This window comes from Choristoneura fumiferana, chromosome 17 (genome assembly GCF_025370935.1).
Source record: "Choristoneura fumiferana chromosome 17, NRCan_CFum_1, whole genome shotgun sequence".
In the NCBI taxonomy this organism is placed as follows: Eukaryota; Metazoa; Arthropoda; class Insecta; order Lepidoptera; family Tortricidae; genus Choristoneura; species Choristoneura fumiferana.
In genome coordinates this window covers 20722606-20744536 of record NC_133488.1, presented here as the reverse complement: position 1 = coordinate 20744536, position 21931 = coordinate 20722606, and the positions used below count along the sequence as shown (strand labels likewise).

The following is a 21931-nucleotide window of genomic DNA, read 5'->3' as shown; positions in this document are numbered from 1 at the left end:
TTAAATTGCGCAAAAATTTTTTTTACGGTGATTATAATCATCATTGTAAAAGAAAAGTATTTTAAGTCTATCGTAGTGCTTGCATTGGACTTCAGATGGCCAGATTATCAACTTACGGCCCGCATTGAGTTAGTAGTTTTATCACAATAACGGAAAACTGCCATTAAATTATTACTTATTAAACAACGATGTAAATAGACTCTACCACAATGTAAAGTAAAATAATACAGAATATCAAAAGGTTTTTACTCATTTCGAATGTCGCAGTTCGGTTTTTAGTATTCTGCTGTTGGAACCTACCAGATGATCTTATTATAAGAGGAAGATCTTATTATAAGTGTGTAGTTAGAGCAGTTAAGAGGTAAGAATTAAACATATAGTTAGAGTAAAGGTTGTCGCACACGTAACCGCTCGGCAGCGGATCGGCGCCGGCTCACCTCATCTGCTCGCTGTCAACCAGATCCCTGTACAGTCACCAGCACCAATATCTGACACAACAATCGTGCATAAATATCTGATACGACTCTATTTCTAGAGCCGGAAGGACGTGTCAGATATTTTTGCACGCTCCGCTGTGGCAGATATTAATGCTGGTGACTGTACCACACACATTACAAGTGCTACAATTCCGGTGGTAGATTTTTTTGACATTCATAAGTGCTTGTTATAGCCTAAATTGAATAAAGATATTTAGACTTTGACGTTGACTCTACATAATTGTAATTTTTTTGTATGAGAAAGTTAACAATTATGCCGATTTGTAGCACTTGTAATTTTTGTGGTGTACCTACAGGGGCCAGGCGTCAACCATACGCAAGCACGTAATGCAAACGGCTAAGCACCTCCGAGGTGTCCGCGCGGTGGACAGTACAGAATTTCCTACAAAGAATACTGGAAGACTCGAGTTAAGGCGGCGCCGATTAGGTGCCGAGCGGTTACGTGTACGACAACCTGGCAGTTAGATCATCCATACTAATATTTTTAATGCGAAAGTGTGTGTTTGTATGTTTGTCCGTCTTTCACGTCGAAATAGAGCGATGGATCGACGTGATTTTTGGCATATGGGCCAGAGAGTGACATAGGCTACTTTTTATCTCGGAAAAATGCACAGTTCCCGAGGGAACAGCGCGCGATAACCGAATTCCGCGCGGACGAAGCCACAAGCAAAAGCTTGTAATTTATATGGTTACAGAAGGCAGCTAGTAAGTCATAATCGAACCAGTAATATGGCCTGTTATGACATAAAATCCTAATAGTAGAGCTACAAAAGATTTCATAAAAACATCCTGAATTTCTGTCTCAAAACTTACGAGCTTCTTGAGTACCCTCTCGTCCCAGCACTGGTCGGGGTCGAACTCCGGACCGCTGCGTTGACTGACAACGCTGCGCGTCTCTTGCACCTATAACAAACACAGGCTTTGTATTAGCGGCTCTATGCAACAGCACTTTCGAGTAGGGCTGCCACCACACTGAACTAATAAAGAAGGGATGAAATGTCAGAGTGACTGAAAGACTGTATACCGGGTGGGCCCTGTAACAGGAGCAAAAAATTAAAACACAGCTATCGGTCTTCATCCTGAGCTAACTTAGTTCTACAACTTTTGAAAATAACTTTTATTGTGATTTTTATTATAGTTTAAAGTTTAATTGGACAAGCGATGTATTGCTAAATCCGTCATTGGATGCCGTACATTGAAAATAGCATTTAATTTGTTTGTAATAAAAATAATGATAATTTTTGAAAGTTGCTTAATTAAAGTACCTAGTTGCATTTGAGTAGCAGAACCAGTGTTTTCATTTTTTGCTCCTGTTACAGGGCCCACCCGGTGTGTAAAAGCCATATAATTATTTTGTCAGGGCCATATAATTATTTTGTCTATACAGAAGTTAATTACCCAAATATTTATTTGCATATTAGGTATGGTAAAAAAATGCAATGCAGGCGAGACAAACAAATAGCGACATCTGTTCTTGAAAGAAATACAGATTTTTGTCTTTTTATTATTTTTATAGTTGCGACGGTCACAAAACGATCACGGGCCAATCAACTTTTTTACCGACACTAATCTGTCCGCGAAATTTTTCAAACAATTGCATTTATTTTCTATTTCTACTTAGACATTAACTGCCTCTTCTCTTCTAATTACCTACTTACGTTTTAAAATTCCTAACACCCATTCCGTAACGTAAATTAAAGCGTCGACAAAATGTATATTAAGTCGAAGAGCGAATTGAAATTATACTCATTTCATTACATAACTGTACGAAAGCACATACGACAAATCCACACCAATTTACTGCGGCTCACGTGAAAAACAATGTTACTCGTAAAAATATGAAATTACTGCGTGTTCTTTCTCTGTATAAACATATTATAGTATCGTAGTAACGGCGAGGCCGCTCTATTTTGGTTTATGTCGAACACTGAATCACTAAAGTGTTGTAATATGTTTAATATTTTATATAAACTTTTAATAATGGAGTGGAGGGCGTGCGCCTGTTTACAGCTCTGATTCAGTGACCGACTTTCAGATGGTTTTATATTTCTGGGTTGAAATTTAAGTTTTAGACAAAGATTAAAACTTAAACAAATGAAATAAATTATTGAAAAAAAGTAAATATAGTCAAAACAGAGGCAAATCAACTAGGAACCCTTATAGTTTCGCCACGTCTGTCCGTCTGTCTGTCCGCGGCTAATCTCAGCGATCGTTAGTATAGAAAGCTGTAATTTGGCACGAATATACATATCAGTCACGTGACAAAGTGGTAAAATAAAAAAAATGATAACTAAGGAATATTTTGGTTAAAATGAATGACAAGGAATGTCTAGCCTTACTCGTAAATTCGTTATTCATTGGTATGTTGGGCCAATTCATATCGATAGGTAGGTACGTCTCGCGTCAATTGACAGCGACGAACGCGTTGCCCAACTCGTGCGCAAGAACTCGGGTGGCAGATAGGGAAGCAGTATTGATTATAATCATGCATTTCAATTCAGTGCCAGCTTTAATATAATATGTCATAAGTCATAACCATTACGCCTAAAGTAAACAAGTTCATTGTTTATTGTAGGTCTAAAAACTGGAAATACGGATTGAGGCATTAATATGCCAGAGTAGATGTAGTTAACATGATAATAAGCAAGAATATTTTAGTGGTAAAACATGTCGTCTATAATCACATTCAGGACCGAAATAAATAGGGGAAATGTAGACGCGGAAGAAAGAAACTCGCAAATGAGTTTTGCCGTTTGCATCTAAAAATAAAACCATAGCCACAAGCCACAACATCCATAAAATCAGCACAGATTTGAAGCCGTCTTACGTATTCGCTAAAAATTTACGACATTGGTAGAAACGCGGGGATGTATGGAGTGCAAGGTCAGTGCCGAGGAGTGGGTAGATCACGCAGTTCCACCGCCCACAGCGAAACACTGATAAACTCACTGGAGATGATTATCGACGTCGATTTACTACCGAGTTCTTGCTAAAACAACCGTAAAGAAGTGGCCTCGTAAATCACGACACGTTCGCGGAGATCTGAGTACTTGCTTACTACCTAGTTAAACAATTTGTGTAGAGGTGCTTTTGGGTAGAGTTTTGGTATCCATATTAAACTTAGTCGGCTCATATGTTCTGTCATACACTTTGTGACACATTAATAAAAAAATCTTCTTATTATAAGAAGATGCTTATTATAAGCATTTGCATGTGCGGTACACAAATCTTTAGCTGAGTTTTAAATTTTCGAACAATTAAAAATTTCACTAGACAAAATATCCGCAGCGGTGCGTGAATGAATTTCTTTTTACGTCCACTCCATCGTAAATGTAATCAAATACTCCAGAAAAATGCAATATTTTAGACTATAGCGGTCATTACTAATTTTATAAATTAAATTCGGGTTTTGTTCCACGTACCTTGAGTCGTCTCGTGATCATGGCGCATGCAACTGTCCCGAAATATCGATCTGCTCTAAAATCAAGGTACGCGGAACAAATCCCGAATTTAATTCATAAAATCCAGAAAAATGGCGTCTAATATTAGAAAAACATTTGAAAATCGAACACATTCAAACTTATAGCTACGAGTGTTCCAAATTAAAAAAAATTGGCCAGTGACAGAGCTTATGGGGCGACTAAAGTACTTTCAAGGATAACTGTTACACATTTTCATGTAGCGTAAGAATGAGCCAAATTAGAATATCTAGACTCATGTGAGGTCAAAGTAAATGACACCGTATCTTTTTCATTACGAGAACATAAAGGACATATTGCAAAGCGCGTGGTTGGTAGATTTCTATTCGTCTGCCACATTGGGAGTATGTTTTTAGGGTTCCGGAGCCAAAATGGCAAAAAAGGAACCCTTATAGTTTCGCCATGTCTGTCTGTCTGTCTGTCTGTCCGTCCGTCCGCGGCTTTGCTCAGGGACTATCAGTGTTTGAAAGCTGTAATTTTGCACGAACATGTATGTAAATTATGCCGACAAATTGGAACAAGAAAAACTAAAAAAATTTTTTTGGGTGTACCTCCCATAGACGTAAAGTGGAAATGATTTTTTTTTCTCATCCAACCTTGTAGTGTGGGGTATTGTTGGATAGGTATTTTAAAATCATTAGGGGGTTGCTAAATTTTTCGATTCAGTGATTTGTTTTTCGAACTTTAAAGTGCAAATTTTCATTAAAATCGAGCGTCTCCCCGCCCCTCTAAAATCTAAACCGGTGAGTGGAAAACTTTGAAAAATTCAGAATGGTAGTAAGTAAGTATATCAAACTTTCAAGGAAAACTATAACGGCTAAGTTTGCTTGAGAATTATTAGTAGTTTAAGAGTAAATCGCAGCCTAAGGTATAAAATATACCTAAACTTGGAAGATTCCGTATAAAATACGAAATCCTTAGAAAAATATTACAAATTTTTTTCGTAATGGCTACGGAACCCTATTTTGGGCGTGTCCGACACCGCTCAAAAATATTAAATAACTAGAAGTTCTAATCTCATAGAATACCGGAGTAATGATTACAGCTGTTTTTTAGTGAGCTTGTCATCGAGACCGGAAGCTGTCAGGAATGCGCGACCGGTGACCGGCGCCAGCGCAGCATAGCGCACTGTCACCGTGACGGTGCTATTCCCACGTCGCTATTCGAAAGTTAAAAAGCGTAAAACCTACTGCTTATTCTAGAACATTTGCTATTGCATTAACTGAGCAAATATGGACTGGAGAGCAAATATTGAATGTTAATATTTGATTTTAAATAAATTGAGATGGTGGTAGCTTGTGTGGATTAAACGGTAGCACAATATCGTGTCAACGACGAATTTTATGTCCCATCTGGTAAACTCAAAGTGTTTGGACGATTGTCAAAGTTATTTTGAACTCTTATTAAGCGATACTGCATCTAACGAGTGTTCTTTAGTTACGTGACTTACGCAACCTCACAGGTGTTGAATTGTGTTTAAAATAAGACTGCACTTATACGTTTTATGCCTTCAATAATTTCTTATTTATGTCGACTTGCGGGATTGCGGTTGTTTCCGTGAGTCAGTGAGTCAGAGTATCATTGCTTTAATGCACTTGTGGGGTTCGGAGTTGGCTTCAGAACTGGCTTCTAAAATTACTAGTGGATGAGGTTTGAGTTGCTCTACATCCGAAGCTAACCACACATCGAGTTTATTTAAGTAACATGATAATAATGAACACAAGAATGTACAAATTTACCATTCATACTCTGTCTTCATCCTGATCATTGTTCGAAGCATTCAAAGTATAACTCGTACGCACAAATAGCAGCTGGAAAGTTTTACACCGTGCTGTTAAGTGACCGTTGGAATCATTATCTATTATATTAACGGGAAACAACGCGATCGCGATCCAAATTATTGAGTGAGGGAGATGACAAAAGTCGTCTATTTTCAAGAGCGGAGTCGTCAACTGTTTTATTCTGGAGTTTCGGAACCGGCGCTTCGCTGGAATGCGCAAGAGTGGGCACCATGTCACTGTGTCAATGTTGAGGGTTCTCCAGGCTTCCGCGTCGTATTTATAGTGCTGCTGCGGACAGGAGATCACTGGGCCAGATGTTTGGCAGGCCACGCTGCGCCGAAATAACGTGCGTTCGCGCCGGCTCGTGATGCAACCGTGCCATTCACTATTTTGTTACAAAATTTTAAATACAAGCGATTGTTATCGAAATGGCAACGAGATTCCAAAGATAGCGAGCCAGCTTTAAAAGGTAAAGGTGCCAGAGGTGCTTCCGCTGCTAAAGAATAGTTCAGGCATACGTGTATTTTGCATAACTGCTTTAAGGCTTGGTTATTGCTTCACAGTATTAGTCTACGTATAGTCTTCTAGTACTACCTATAATCGTCTGCCTAATGGGCTTCTATCACTCCTGATGGCTCGTGATGAGGCACCGACTTCAAACTACTACCTAGATTAAAGTTAAATAGGAGAAAAAGGTTTATTATTTTTTGCTTTTCTGTTTTTTCGGCGGTTCAATTTTTTTGTTAAAAAGTTTTTATTTTTTACTTTTTTCTCACCCTTGGGGTATTTTTTTTCCAAATTTATATAATACCAACTTCAAGTTATACCCTATCCAATAAAAAAAAAAAGTTATGCCTGGTCATACATCACAATCAGTGGCTGAACAATCAATCGTCCCCTGTTTTCCTACTCTTAGGGTAGGAATATTTTTCCCAAATTTAAATGGGACCACCCTTTCCATTAAAAAAAAACGTTATCAAAATCGAACTACTCTGTGAAAAGTTATGCGTGGTCATATGTACATAAAAAATATATATATATATACGCGTCGACTTGAGAACCTCCTCCGTTTTTTTCGTCGGTTAAAAATAATACAAGGGCTCAAAAAAACTAAGCTAATTATCCATCAATAGCTTAACAACGAAAGCAAATACATTAAATCAATAATGACCGGATATCCAGTTAAGTTCGAGACGGCACACTGTTGTCAAGCGAGCTTAAATTTGTTCGCAACTTTCTTTATCGCAACAGTTCTGCTGAAATAAACGAGCCATCGAAACCCGTAGCGCACATTAAAACGGACCCACTTAATTACAAACATAAAAATACAGTTTAAATGCATTCAGACTCCTTCCGATGAAAGTTAGCGGGCGAACCGCGGCGCACGCCATCCATTACCCGCTGCACGAGAGACCCATTATCACCTGCCTATAATAATCGTTATTGGATGTCGATCAACATGTTTTTACGTCTCGTTACGGTGGTTGAGTTATTGTAAATTGTAATTTTGATCGCGGAAAGCCGCGGCGCGTGGCGACTGATTCGATCGGTTAGCTGTAGCGGACAGCAACCCACTTTAACTCGAGGTTAATTGTTTTAAACGATTAAATAAACGTGATATAATTGTGATTCTAACCGTATCATTGGCCATTCAAACAAAACTAAGTAGACAATTGCCATAATTATTCCGTTAAACGCTCCCTTGTGCTATAATATTGATGTCCAGATCGACTGCCAAATGCCAAACTCGATCGACGCGCTATGGAAAGAACTAAACTAACGAATTAAATGAAAACAAGTGCGTATCGGACACGCCCAGGATAGGGTTCCGTAGCAATTACGAAAAAGTGAAGTAATATTTTTCTAAGGATTTCGTATTGTGTACGAAATCTTCCAAATTTAAGGATGTTTTATACCTTAGGCTGCTATTTACTCTTAAACTACTAATAATTCTCAAGCAAACTTAGCCGCTATATTTTTTCTTGTTACTACGATCCTGATTTTTTTCCAACTTTGCACCCAAGAGTTTAGATTCTAGAGGGGGGGGGGGGGGACATGACGACGACTCGATTTTAATGAAAATTTGCACTTTAAAGTTGAATATTTCGTAAACAAATCACAGAATAGAAAAATCGCCAACATCCCAATGGTTTTAAAATACCTATCCAACGATACCCCACGTTAGTTAGTTGAGAAAAAAAACACCCCTACTTTACGCCTATGGGAGCGGTAGGTACCCTAAAAAAAGGTTTTTTTTTTTTTGATATTTTTATTTTACCACTGTCTGTCGTCGGCGTGACTGATATGTATATTCATGCCTAATTACAGCTTTCTAGTACTAACGGTCTCTGACCTTAGCCGCGGACGGACAGACAGACAGACGGACAGACATGGCGAAACTATAAAGGTTCCTAGTTGACTACGAAACTCTAAAAATTAACAATAACAGCGGGAGACTCGCACTGATGCCTTGACACTTATTTACTTAGTTTTATTCCCTGATTTACCATTTTTAACCCCCGACGAAAAAGAGGGGTGTTATAAGTTTGACCGCTATGTGTGTCTGTGTGTCTGTGTGTCTGTATGTCTGTGTGTCTGTGTGTCTGTGTGTCTGTGTGTCTGTGTGTCTGTGTGTCTGTGTGTCTGTGTGTCTGTCTGTGGCACCGTAGCTCTTAAACGGGTGGACCGATTTGAATGCGGTTTTTTTTATTTGAAAGCTGGTTTTCTAGCGATGGATCTTAGACATGATTTATCAAAATCGGTTCAGCCGTTTCAAGATCATCAGCTCTTTTGTTCGCTGCGGTAGGAATCTTAGACGCATAATGGATATTTACTTTACTTTCAAACATATTTGGGACCTAAAATTTGAAACACCCATGTATGCTATAGAGCTATGCAAGATTATGGAATTCTCGGCCTGATGCTGCAGCCAGGATATCCAGAACACTAGTAGGTACACTCTTAATAAAACTATAGCAGATATATCGTGTTTGGGTTCGTTTTGATCAGTATTTGATTCTACAAACAATGCAATGGTGGCAACAGGATGAGCTGATGCTGCAGCCAGGATATCCAGCACAATAGTACACTCTATTATAAAAAATAATAGCACATATGTCGTGTTTGGATTCGTTTTGATCAGTAATTTATTCTACATACAATGCAGTGGTTGCAACACGACGAGCTGATGCTGCAGCCAGGATATTCAGCACACCAGTATACTCTTGAAAAAATAATAGCAGATATGTCGTGTTTAATTCTTTTTGATCAGTATTGATTCTACATACAATGCAATGGTGGCAACACGATGAGCTGATGCTGCAGCCAGGATATCCAGCACACTAGTACACTCTATAAAAAATAATAGCACATATGTCGTGTTTGGAATCGTTTTGATCAGTAATTGATTCTACATACAATGCAGTGGTGGCAACACGACGAGCTGATGCTACAGCGAGGATATCCAGCACACCAGTATACTCTTGAAAAAATAATAGCAGATATGTCGTGTTTGATTCCCTTTGGACAGTATTTGATTCTACATACAATGCAATGGTGGCAACAAGATGAGCTGATGCTGCAGCCAGGATATCCAACACACTAGTACACTTTAAAAATATATATATCAAAGTTTAAAAAACATGAAATAAAAACTTAAATTTAAAATTTAAAAAACCCCCGACTTAAAAAAACGCCAGCAAAAATAAAAATAAAAACGCCGAAAAAAACGCTGCTTGAAAAGACAATTAAAAAGTAAAAAATAATTATGCGCTACCTAGCTGTTGCCCGCGACTTCATCTGCGAAGAATTCGTTTATCTCTATCCCGCGGGGACTATGCTGATTTCCCGCAAAATTAGCCTAAGTTAATTTAGTATAAAGTATCTAGTAATATTTTTTTATCTAAGCGTTGTCGGTGTCGGGGGACCGCTAAGGTTAATACTTTAAAAAATACAACATATTTAGTTTCATGTTAACCTTAGCGGTCCCCCGACACCGACAACGCTTAGATAAAAAAATATTACTAGATACTTTATACTAAATTAACTTAGGCTAATTTTGCGGGAAATCAGCATAGTCCCCGCGGGATAGAGATAAACGAATTCTTCGCAGATGAAGTCGCGGGCAACAGCTAGGTAGCGCATAATTATTTTTTACTTTTTAATTGTCTTTTCAAGCAGCATTTTTTTCGGGCGTTTTTATTTTTATTTTTGTATTTTGTGCGTTCTGATCACCTTTTAATTTTATTTCATGTTTCTATTCTAACTATTCTTAAGAAAGTTACCCGATTCTAGAATTAGTTTTTTCTCTGTGGGACGGGCTCAGGCTGAAAATCATGGCTGCAAGTTTTTTTTTGCTTGCATCTTGCTGAGCTGATGAAGCCATTGCCAATTTTCCACCTTCTTAAGTGTGCTTATTTCTTTTTGTGTAAGTAGTCTTGTTTTTTCTGTGGAATTATTTTATTAAAATGGCGGTTTAATATGTGTAATCTTTGTAATGGAGGTTGAGAAAAAGTTACGGACCCACACTGAAACCCACGTGAAAGCTGAACGAATCTCTCGAACGCATAGCAATGAAAACGAGCACTTCACCGCGCAAAGCGCAGCATCAAATGAAGAGTACGAGTAACTAGATAATCGCTGTAATTGGCCAATTTGGCGCCGACCGCTAATAATTATATTAGCAGCTTCAATTTCGAACATTTTTCAACGACTTTTATTACATTTATATCTACATTGAGAACATCTTGTAAGTTTGAAATTGGCTTGTTGGTGAATGGTCATTAGAAATAACTTAGAGAAACGATAGTGAAATTCTCTGATCATCGTGACGGCTATGTTTTGCATTTTCTACTTTGTAATCTACTAGATTTTGCCCGCGGCTGCGCCCGCGTGGAGTTTGGTTATCGCCCGCTGTTCCCTCGGGAACTGTGCATTTTTCCGGGATAATAAGTAGCCTATGACACTATCTGGCCCATAAACTATCTCTATGCCAAAAATCACGTCGATCCGTTGCTCCGTTTCGACGTGAAAGACGGACAAACACACACACTTTCGCATTTATAATATTAGTACGGATACACACTTGAGTGTGGTCACAACTTTCGCGTTTCACGGAGGCTGATGCGTGCTTCGGCGCTTGCGCAGACTACACGCATGAGACGCAGCACTTAATGTGCCTATAGATTTCTCCCCATAGAAGATTGGTCTGCACGTGAGGTCCAAGCCACATCGACTCTGGTGACTCGATGAAACGATACTTATACATTATGAGAAAAAGCTGTAGGCACCACTAATCAAAACTATTGATTTAGCATTAACCGTGTAGCAAAGATCCATGTAAATAAGAGCTTTGTGATAGCAATAAGATAGGCTCGTACTTATTATGTAAAGACGTTCTTAATGCAGCGATAGATCGATCGATTTATAATACAGATAGAGTTAAAAAAAACATCATCTGGCCGGATCTAGTGTGAGGATAATTGGCATTATATCAACTTCGAAAAACATTAGTCACATGGAAACATTTCTACGTAGAGCTAATTAACATTCCGCCGTGTTCTTAGAATCGTCCAGTTCAAAGCGCCTTTGTCTGTCCCGCAAGGCCGGGCCCTTTCGCGGGACTCGCCAAAAGCCATATCGGGGCACGGAGGAAGCCCGACTTAGCTGTAAGGTCGTTCCTCCTCGCTAGCTGCGCGGTTGGCAACCGCCCAACCACCCTGGAGCTCCCAGCCGTAGGTGCGCGCTCACTGCTTCCAAACAAAGAACTATCTTTTGTTACGGTATGACAAAGAAGTAGTTCAGCAATGACGTAACGCTTTGTTTACAAACATTTATTAACTATCCGCTAGTTTGTTGTGGGTGACAGTGGACGTTGAGTAAGGTTGTGCTCGCCGTCATTGCCAGAATGAACCGAGTACGTAGTAGAACCGTAGTAGAACTCTACGCAATCTGTGTGCAACGACCCGTGTTTGTCTGTCACTTTTATAGTGAATTCCAAGAGGTGTAATCTAATGATCTCTCTATCTTTCCCTCATGACTGCGGATCGTGGTCATTTATCCGTATTTATTTTTATCCGTTGCCTAGTATCCATAGTACAAGCTTTGCTTAGTTTGGGGACTAGGTTAATTGGTGTCAAGTGTTCCATGATATTTATTTATTTATTAAGAAGTGAGCTACTCTTCCTTGGAACGAAAAATTAGTTCCCATCGGCTTCATGATAACCATAGCAAAAAATATTCGTTGCGTGATAAATGTATCACTTGGATCATGTTGTCCTGCTGGTCTACTACGAAACTCGAAACTCGAAGTTCGTGTCGTACCGTCCCTCTCGCTCTCGTATTAAATAGTATAAGTGTCAGAGGGACCGCACGACACGAACTTTGAGTTTCGGGTTTCGTAGTAGTCCTGCTGAGTGTTCCATGGCACGGACTACTAGTTTGGTATTAAGTTGTTCTTATATGTAAGTATTATAGTTAATCTTTGTAGCACTTGGCACGCGGCATGAGGAAGAGGCTGCAGTGACGCAGTTTAATCGTGTCGGGACGACAGATACATCTTTGTTTGTAAATATGCTCGAAATATATTTACTCTCGGAGAACAATTCGCTCACAAGATAAAGGGGCTCTCAAAAGTCTACGCATATTTCCAGGAGAAGGTGACAATGGCACACAAAATCGCACAACTGACGCATAGCCGAGAGAATAATAACCTGGAATTCTGAAGGAACAGCATTTTCATCGAAATAATTAGCACGATAGTTCAACGTGAAAAGTTTTTTTTTAACTTAAGGAAATTGTAACATTCACTTTTAATGCTTTTTTCTAATATCAAAACAAATAGTTTTGACTGATTGCCTGTATTTAAACAAAATGCCTCACTCAGCAGTTTTCTATCAAGCGTGACACGAACCGGGATCAAAATGTATGTATACAGTCTTTCAAATGGGTGTGTAATGATAAATTTAACAAAATGTATGTTTGTTATTTGGCATGATGTTACAATGTGATTTGCATGCTAGTATATAAGAAAATTGTACAAATAGCAGTATAAGAAACCTTTTGTCTCATTACCATCTAATAACAGTTGATGTAACTACTTATTCTATGCAAATAAATCTTCTATTCTATTCTATTCTATTGATATAAATCAAATGTAATCTAATCTTTAAAAAAAAAACATTAAAGTAGTATCAAAGTATACTAAAAGCTCCGATTAATACTCCGTTTAAAGCCTTCCTTTATGATTGGTTTAGTATATGTTTTCTTTTCTAAATGTTTTTTTTTTATTTTTTATTTGTGGCAATAAATGATTTATTTCTTTCTTTTAAAATATACAAAGTGAAAAGTAAAGTTTATTGAGATTTTTGAGCTGAAGCTCAAGACGTAAACGTAAAGTCTATCCAGTAACTCAGCACGTGCGTACTGTATGTGGAAAGCAACCCAGTGTCCTAATCAATCTGATAATAACCATAACAAAAGCGAGTCGCCGCTTGTTTGATCAACCGCTTCGATCGCGGCGACCCACTTGCTGCGCGCGCGCGTAAAATTAGCGCGGCCGTTCACTCCGCTCGGGTTACCGCTGCCCATTGACCTAATAGATCCATCGATCCGCGATTTGGCAGCGCGATCAGATTCACTATCGATCGATCGTGCGCGGTGAGGCATTGACCAATTACATTGTGGTGACATAATTAATTAAATTGATTAGCTGATGTTTAAAAAAATTAACTCATCATTTTTTTACAAAATTTTACGAAACGTTTATTAACAAATCTACTTTTAAGGCACTTCTTAACTTACTACAAAATAAATTAATCGAGTAAAGAAGCAGACTGTGCTCTAATAACTGCGGTCAGCGTGTTTTACTGCGTTGTGATTAAACTTAAGATTGCCTGGAGAAATTGGCGAAACGCAAACAGAACGGAAAGAGTGCATCGAGAAATCTGCGTTTCTACGGACTTCAATTAAAGTTTGTGCATATTGAAAATTTTCAGAGCTATAAACTATTCTACTAAGTACTTTAATAATTTTACTTTGCTTTTACGTATAAAAACACGCGTTAATTATTCAAAGACCATAAAACATGATCGACTTAATATTCAAAGATGACTCTTGATATCTGGAGCAGCCAGGCCGTCTGTTTCTCAAATCATTAGGATACTTAATTGAACTTATAAGAGCTGAATATACGAGTATAAGCATATGCAAGTTCGATGCCCTTTAGAGTGAACGCATTTGTATTTTCGTTCATTTGCCTCCGATATTTTTAATGCTATGTTGTGACAGTAATTGTTCATTCAACCTGCTCGGAAATAAATGCTCGTCTCGAGATGAAAAGCCGGGATATAAGCGTCAAGAGCGACGCGCTGTGATATTCTCAATGATTTGCGGACAATTCAATGATTTGCCTTTGATATTTCCACTTTGCGATGGTCGCCGAAAGCTAGCACTCATGTTTACTGGCCAGATGTTCAGCGAGTTTGAAAAAGCAAATTTTTTGCAGAGAGAAACCTCGATGTTGTCATCCGGTCTCTATTCACGATGGTTTTTTATCGATAAATTGGAAACTTTAGCCGTTCACTGAGTGTCAACTGAAGCGGTAGACACGTGCGCGAAAGCTGGAAGTAAAGAGTGTTGAGTTTTCTTCTTGCTTCTAGCAATCAGGGCGGAGACTAAATGTGGACCATTTAGCACGTCATGACTCCTCTCTACCTTAAAAATGCTGTCTTATCACTGGCTAATTTAGTATTATGTAGCTCTGCTGCTACTGTCAGTAAAAATAAACACTGACCGAGTAAGCAATATAAACAAATGTACAATTGTTCTCCATTATTTTACGACTTGATCGTTTTCCCCCTTGCAAGACCCGTGTTCGTGTAAAATGTAGTCCCTGAATATTGTAATACAAAGTAACATAAACAACAAACACATTTTCCGCATCTAAAAGCAATTTCATTGAGATGGTTTATTGCGGGCTACTCCAATTATAATTGGAGTTCATGGTTTGAATAACGACCATAGAAGGTTGAAGATTCAATTAAAAGATAACTAATTGTCTATAACAGTACTGTATTAGTTGGAGCATTTCGTAAATTAATTAATCACTCTGAGTGTAATTGAAATTCTCAATTTATGTGCTCGGAGGATTGATATACGATTAAGATTATGAGTTTCTCTGTTTGTTCCTACAAGTCTCGCAATGATATATTGTTTTACTTCATTTCAGTTTGTAGTTGCCGCTGTACTGTAGTGCTGGTTGCTCGATTTTTATGACTGAAGTAAATATTTATGATCCCTTTTAGACCATTTACCACTAAGTAAAATTATTTACTGACTTTCTATTTAGCTAATAATTATGCTGTGCGCTTTAGTAATTTTACGTAGAGCAGCTTTGAACCAAAATTTAAAATCACATGTCATAAGAATTTCAAGCTTATTTCAAAATTGTAGATTTGAAATATATTAAATTTGTATGTACGAGTATACCTATAAAAAACTTTATGTATAGTCTGTTGAATGAATATTCTCAACTAAAAAATGGCACTAAAACAATAATAGACCCCTTTGAAAAAGATCTCAGGTGCGAGTCTATGTAGCAGAATGTTTGCTTTGCGCTGATATAGCCGCGGGAGTCGAGAGTGGTGTATTTTTCAGTTATTTTCACGTTATTTCAGTGAGAGCCGGTGTCGCAAGCTGGCCTCGCGCCTGACAGCCGAATGTCAACCGCGCGGGCGCAGCTATTCTCACGCCTCGCCGTACACTATACTACTCGCATTCCTCAACAAACTATGGCTGTAGCAAGAAAGTGAACATCCAGGATGCTATCTTCTATACATACCTTGTAGTAGGTATGTATAGAAGATAGCATCCTGGATGTTCACTTTAGCCTGGCGTTTACCATAGCGAGACGCGACTACTACAACATATATGGCGGCAAGTCACAAGAGATATCTCTCCCAGGCTGATGATGCCGGGGACCGAAGTCTGATGGATGCCGCTAATCAAATGTCTTTAAGCAGGCAGAAAGTTACACGGTGTTTTTTTTTAATTCATCAGGTGGTTAAGTTACCTCGACTCCCTTTCTAGATTCCTCCATTTGATCAGGTTTAAATATGAGCACCTGAGCCAATCAGTATCTTTTCAGCCTTAGCTACATCATGAACGGGTGCCATCCACGAAAACGCGTGATTTTGTCAAAATTAGACATTAATGACATTGTAATAAGAACCACGGCACGCGTCATCGTGAATGACTTTACCTAAACATGACAAATAAATTTACTATTTTCCATTTGTTTCACGCTGCTTCTGCCTCACGCTGCCAAAACATGAAGCCTTAGTTAGGGAAGATTTATTTATTGGTCGATGGCATGGGCCTGGATCTGGACCTTAATGGTTGTCCTATTATTTTAGGTCACATGTGACATTGCTAGAACTAAAATATAAGAAGAATTACGGGCTGTTAGAGCTTGTACTTGTGCTTATGGTCTTCCGGATTAATACCACCATCTTATTCGCTAATCCTGCCGTCAAGCATCAGTGTATGCGCTACTGTTATGGCATGCAGATTATGATGGCACTTATGATTACTATGTTAGCCCTCTCAGGGCCGTCTTTCACCTATTAGAGGCTCTGGGCACAACATGCTGCGTGCATTCAGTAAGCCTGATTTTCAGGCGAGAGTTGAGTAGCTATCGGTTATCGTTTAGTAATGGAGTAGGGACTAGGGGGCCCCAATGCATCGCGGGGCTCTGGGCACGTGCCCAGTGGGAAGAGGGGCCTGAGCCCTCTAGGCTGGCACATGGCAACACGATTACAATATTCTGGTATCGCGGGTGTCCATGAGTGGCAGCGCTCACCGACCATCAGTTAACCCACTTGCGTGTTTGCCACCTTATTCATAAAAACATGTTGTTAGGTCGTTCTGTTACGACAGTAGACTTGTGTCACATGTCGATATCCCTCATTTTAAGTACGGTGCCACCGACTGATGATTTATGAACCGCGACGATGTGTACAATAGAGCCTAACCTTGATCTCTGGTGACCTCGACAAGCTGTACGAAAAACGTAACCCTCCTTCTGGGCAGTCGGGTAAAGAAACCCGCCAAGTAGAAGTCGAATTTGTACTCGTGTTCTGTACTACTGTATAGTTTTTCTTATTAATATCGAGCAAAAACGCTAAAATACAACACGAGGACCCTTTGTACTATTAAACTCTTTCTTATTATTTATTGTTGAGTAGAGACTCTTTTACACTCTGGGTACCGTTTACCAATTACCATCTGCTTAATTAAAGAATCAAGTCGAGATACAGAAATATAATAAACATTTCTATCTCATGTATTTGTCATATTATAGCTTTTCTTTTTTTTATTCCTACCAGGTGCATAAAATTTCAATTCTTGATATTTTTTCATAAAAAAGAACGTGGGCATTTAAAGTCTTTAAAAATAGAATATAAAATCATATTAAATTTAAACAAGATTGATTAAAATTAGACCCGTAATTAATATAAAAAAAATATTCACCATTTAAGCGCCTAGGCGCAATAAAAACGTCATAAAGTACTCACGTCAAAAGCTCCAACTGAAACCGCGCAATCCTGCGTTTGTCACCAAAGCCTACCCGCTTCGCTCACTGCGCTACAAAGGTACTACACTAACTTTCTAATTCAGAAGAAAAAACCACCACACAGGATGGCTATCTTTTTAATTTTTGAACTTAACTATTTTGGCGCGCTCCGCTCTGCGCGGGAGTGCCGGACGGACTGCGCCGCGGCCGCGCCTGACGTCACGGCACCAAATATAGCGCCGCCACCACCACAAGCGATTCTCACTTCCTCGTACTTTCTTTATCCCACTTTTAAGGTCTTTATTGGTGTATGTTTTAGAGCCGCTTACGTTTTTCTGCGTCGATTGATAGTGAAATGTGGGGCCTGTGTTATTTTTGCCGGCGATTTTCGTCGCTTTTCCGCGCGGTGATCAAGCGTGCCTTAAAACGGCAATACGGCGCGCGCGCATCTATGTATATATTGCGTTTGGGTTTGTTTTTGTCTTTATAAGCGCAGGAGGGTGACGGGGCGCTTTTGGATGAGATTTGAATACGTTTGACGAGACGGCTGAAGTGGCGTCGAAAGTTGGAGATAAACAATACATGTTTATGTCGATATTTTTAATATGCACTTCCTAAGCACATGTAAAGATTTAATAATAAGACTTGTTTAAAACGATTTTTAGCTCTCAGTGTAGCTGTACCACGTAATATATAATAGTACCTACTAACGTACAGAATGGCCACGCTCCGCCCCGCACCGGTTCGAGTTACCCCACCCCTCAAGCGCAGATTGCAGGAAAACCGCAGGAAAGCAGTCGGGTGGTATGTCGGCCGCACGGCACTAAGTTCAGGAGCAATCATTTTGCGAAATGGTAACTTTACCCTCCCTACTTCCTTTTATAAATAAATAATGATTTCTGAAATTATCGCGATTAATAAATGAAATAACTACCTCCTGAATAATTAATTTAAGTTTGTAGTCGTATATCTTTTGTAATTGAAAATAATAATGCTGAAATACACAGCCAGAGACATTTTAAGTGGGTTTAAATAAATAGGTAAGATAACGATTACATTTATTTGCACATCTAAGCCATACCTACATATAAGTACCTTTAAATGTCATTGGTAGTAGATACTTCAAGTATAGGGTTTTACGATAGTCAGCCCTGTGTATCTTACGCACACATTGACGCGTGTACAGACGTGACGTTGTCATGCTTATGTAGATTCAAGAACGCGTATTTTGTACGTCGTGGCCGCTGTGTGGCTGTACTCTACTATATTAAAAGCCGAAAAGTCGACGTAATTTTAATAATAAATCACCCTGATTGAGTATCTGATACGGTGTTAATTTTATTACTCGTCAGTACTTAATTAATTCTAAACAGATTTTTTGTAGCTATGAAATTGTCAAAATGTAAGTACTTACATATTAAAAAAAAAATTGATTTTGCAAAAAAATACTTTCTTTTCTTCTTTCTAATTGTAGAGTTTTTTTTTCATTTCCTCACGTTGGTATTAACCATAAAATAAACGCACGCGTTTCAATGCGCTGTAAAACGAAATGTACCTAACTAACAAAGAAGCTGCTGATACTATGTTTATTTTAGTTAATTCGTGAATTAAAGCGCAATAACAGTTCAGCGCACGCGCATATACGACGTCGACTATTAACTCCTGAAATAGAGCGGCATATATCATCGCGTGTTCTCCGAATCAATATTTTTACTGCTTCCTAATCTCCTAAACCGGGTTGATCGATGTTCAAAATTCAATTCAAATTCAAAATTCAAATGATTTATTCAGTAAATAGGCCGCAATGGTCACTTTTACACGTCATTTTTTTAAACTACCAGCGCTTTCGGAAAGACCATCATTGCCAAGAAGAATGCGCCGCAAGAAACTTGGCAGAAAGTCATTTTTTCATAAAAATATAATTACAAATAAAATACTTAAAAACTATATGATACAATTTAAGAAAAAAAAAATTCAAAAATAATAATAAAAGAAATACAGGGATGTATGGGGTCCCTTAGTTAAAATGTTTTCCAGCAACCAGAGTTATTACTACTTAAATGCGACGCGTGCTGCCATCTATCGGGATTTTCCTGGACTAAGATGCCAATGTTATGAACTTTTATCAAGAAATCAAGAAATAGTAAAAGGGAACTTTATAGAGGTTTTGACTCTACGTGTTACCTACATGAAAGTGATATAAAAAAAAAAAAAATAACATAAAATTAAAACCGACTCCAAAAAATAAAAAAATAACAAAAAATGGAACCGACTACAAAACCCTTGAAAATATTTTTCTAGGTAAGTAGGTACGTACTAGCTCGAAGTCGGTGACTCAGCACGAGCCAGCAGGAGTGGGACAATTCACAATAGTCGTCTACCTCACCTACATACTATGGGTTTCAATCCCTCCTGCTGGGTCATGCTGAGTCACCGACTTCGAGCTAGTACGTACCTACTTACCTAGAAAAATATTTTCAAGGGTTTTGTAGTCGGTTCCATTTTTTTATTTTTTTATTTTTTTGGAGTCGGTTTTAATTTTTTGTTAATTTTTTTTTATTTCTCACTTTTTAGTGATTCGTAGCCAAAGAACATCTCACAACTATTCCATTAAGCCCAAACACGACTTAGTTACGTTGTTTTATAACAGAGTTCCGTCGCCTACCTTCTGGCTTCAGCATCAGATCAGTTCGAAAGAATCATTAACTTAAAGCTTCTTCTTAGTCGCTTATCTAGGTAAGTATATTAATCATGATAATTTAAATTTAACCCGTGAATACTTGTTATTGATAGTAGTAGTTCCGTTGGTCAAATCTGGTCTTCATCATCAGTTCCACTTCACCAAATTATGATTTGCAAGAGCAAATGCACGAGTTACTGCTAAATATATCCAAATTACCATAGGTGTCCCTACAATATTTGAAGAGTTCCCTCGATTTCCTTAAGATCCGATCATCAGATCCTAATTTGCTGCTTATGGGACCTAATTGAAAGCATTCCTAGACGAACTCAAAAAAAAATTTTCAAATCGGTTCATAAATGACGGAGTTCTGAGGTAACAAACATTAAAAAAAAAAAAAAAAAATACAACCGAATTGATAACCTCCTCCTTTTTTTGAAGTCGGTTAAATAGTGCTTTTCAATCACGAACTCAATGTATGTATGTATGTATGTAAATACTTTATTGTACATAAAACACAAAATAATACAAAAAGAAAACAATGTATGGGGAACCTGCAAATTTAATCAAGACTAAGTTCAACAATAAAGTTAATAAACAATAAATAATTTTGTATCACGTTCAAAATTTCATTCTGCATAAATATTATAGAACTCTATTATATAGTTACCTACTGTCAATGGAATTATTACTGGGAACACACCAGCATAGCAGTAGGCCTAGCTACTCTAGCTAACTAATAGAAATAGCGCGTTAGGGCACTTGCCCACGACATAACTTAATGCTTTAATTTTTGTTGACTAATAAATAAATAATAATAATAACTTAGCATAATAGCTTTCGTGCTTTTCTAATCAAAAACGGACTGTTTTCAGCAATCCACATTAAGAAGCAAGTACCTATGCTTGTCATCTTTTGTAGGTAGTTAACTCAATTTTGCGAATTTTTGGTTTGGCTTTCGTTCTCAACATGTAAATAAAATAATCCAGTAATGCTGCCCATGACAAGCGTGATACTCAAAACATGTGCGATTTGTAGCTGGTTTCGGCTAATACAAAACCGCAGGCGTTCTAACCATTGAGGATATGTTTTGTGCAACCTTCACACAACTGTAAGAGGAATATAAAACTCATCATCAGCCGGAAGACGTCCACTGTTAATCAAAGGCCCCCCTAGCTTGACACACGTTATTAAAGCTCACAGCTCATTAGATCCACCCGGCACCCGATCGGCACCGCCTCGCCGCGAGCCGTTAGTATTCTTTAAATGGATTTGTATGGGCATGCGCTCATTACATCAACTCCGCAGCGTCACCGGGTCGCCTCGCGGACGGTGAGTGAGTAGACCACTCGGTAATAGCTCGCTGTTCGTACGCTTGCCTCGCGTGAACCTCATTTATTAATAGTCGAAAATTCGTGGACCACGCGAGGTCCACCCGTTGTCAACGCGGCGTCCACCCGTGGACCACATGTCGACAACGAGTGGACGCCGAAAGTCGAGGCGGTGCTGGTCGGGTGCCGGGTGGCTCTAATGAGCTGTGACCTTAAGTACTCACTCTGGTGCTAGGGGGTATTACGAGATTCGAAAATCGAAGTTCGCATCGTACCGTCCCGCTCATTCTCGTTTAAACCATATTAGCGTCATGGGGACGGGACAGCAAGCTACGAAGTTCGAATTTGGCACTTGGTAGTTGGTTGGTGGTTGGTAGGGCCTACCTTGATGGTGGCGCGGGGCTGCGCCTGCGCGTCGGCGACGTAGTTCTTCATGCCAGCCATGAGCACGGTGGCGCCCAGGAACTTGTTGAGCAGCGCGCGCGCCTCCGTGTCCTCGGTAGTGTCGCCCGCCTCGATCACTAAGGAGGAAGGTTATGTTTTTAACGGTGCGAGAAACGTCATGCGATTTACGGTACAGTCAATCAATGA

At 38.8% G+C, this 21931-nt stretch overlaps 1 protein-coding gene across 6 annotated transcripts in view; it reads right to left on the bottom strand.

The window, feature by feature from the left end:
• The window catches only part of LOC141437452 (uncharacterized), an 81637-nt gene that overhangs the window by 14268 nt on the left and 45438 nt on the right, over window positions 1-21931 (bottom strand). For all 6 annotated transcript variants that reach the window (XM_074100835.1, XM_074100833.1, XM_074100834.1 and 3 more), the window contains 2 exons: window positions 21725-21861; window positions 1311-1400 (listed from right to left, as the gene is read on the bottom strand). In XM_074100835.1, the coding sequence (XP_073956936.1) occupies window positions 1311-1400; window positions 21725-21861 (227 nt within the window). The remainder of the gene's footprint in view (window positions 1-1310; window positions 1401-21724; window positions 21862-21931) is intronic.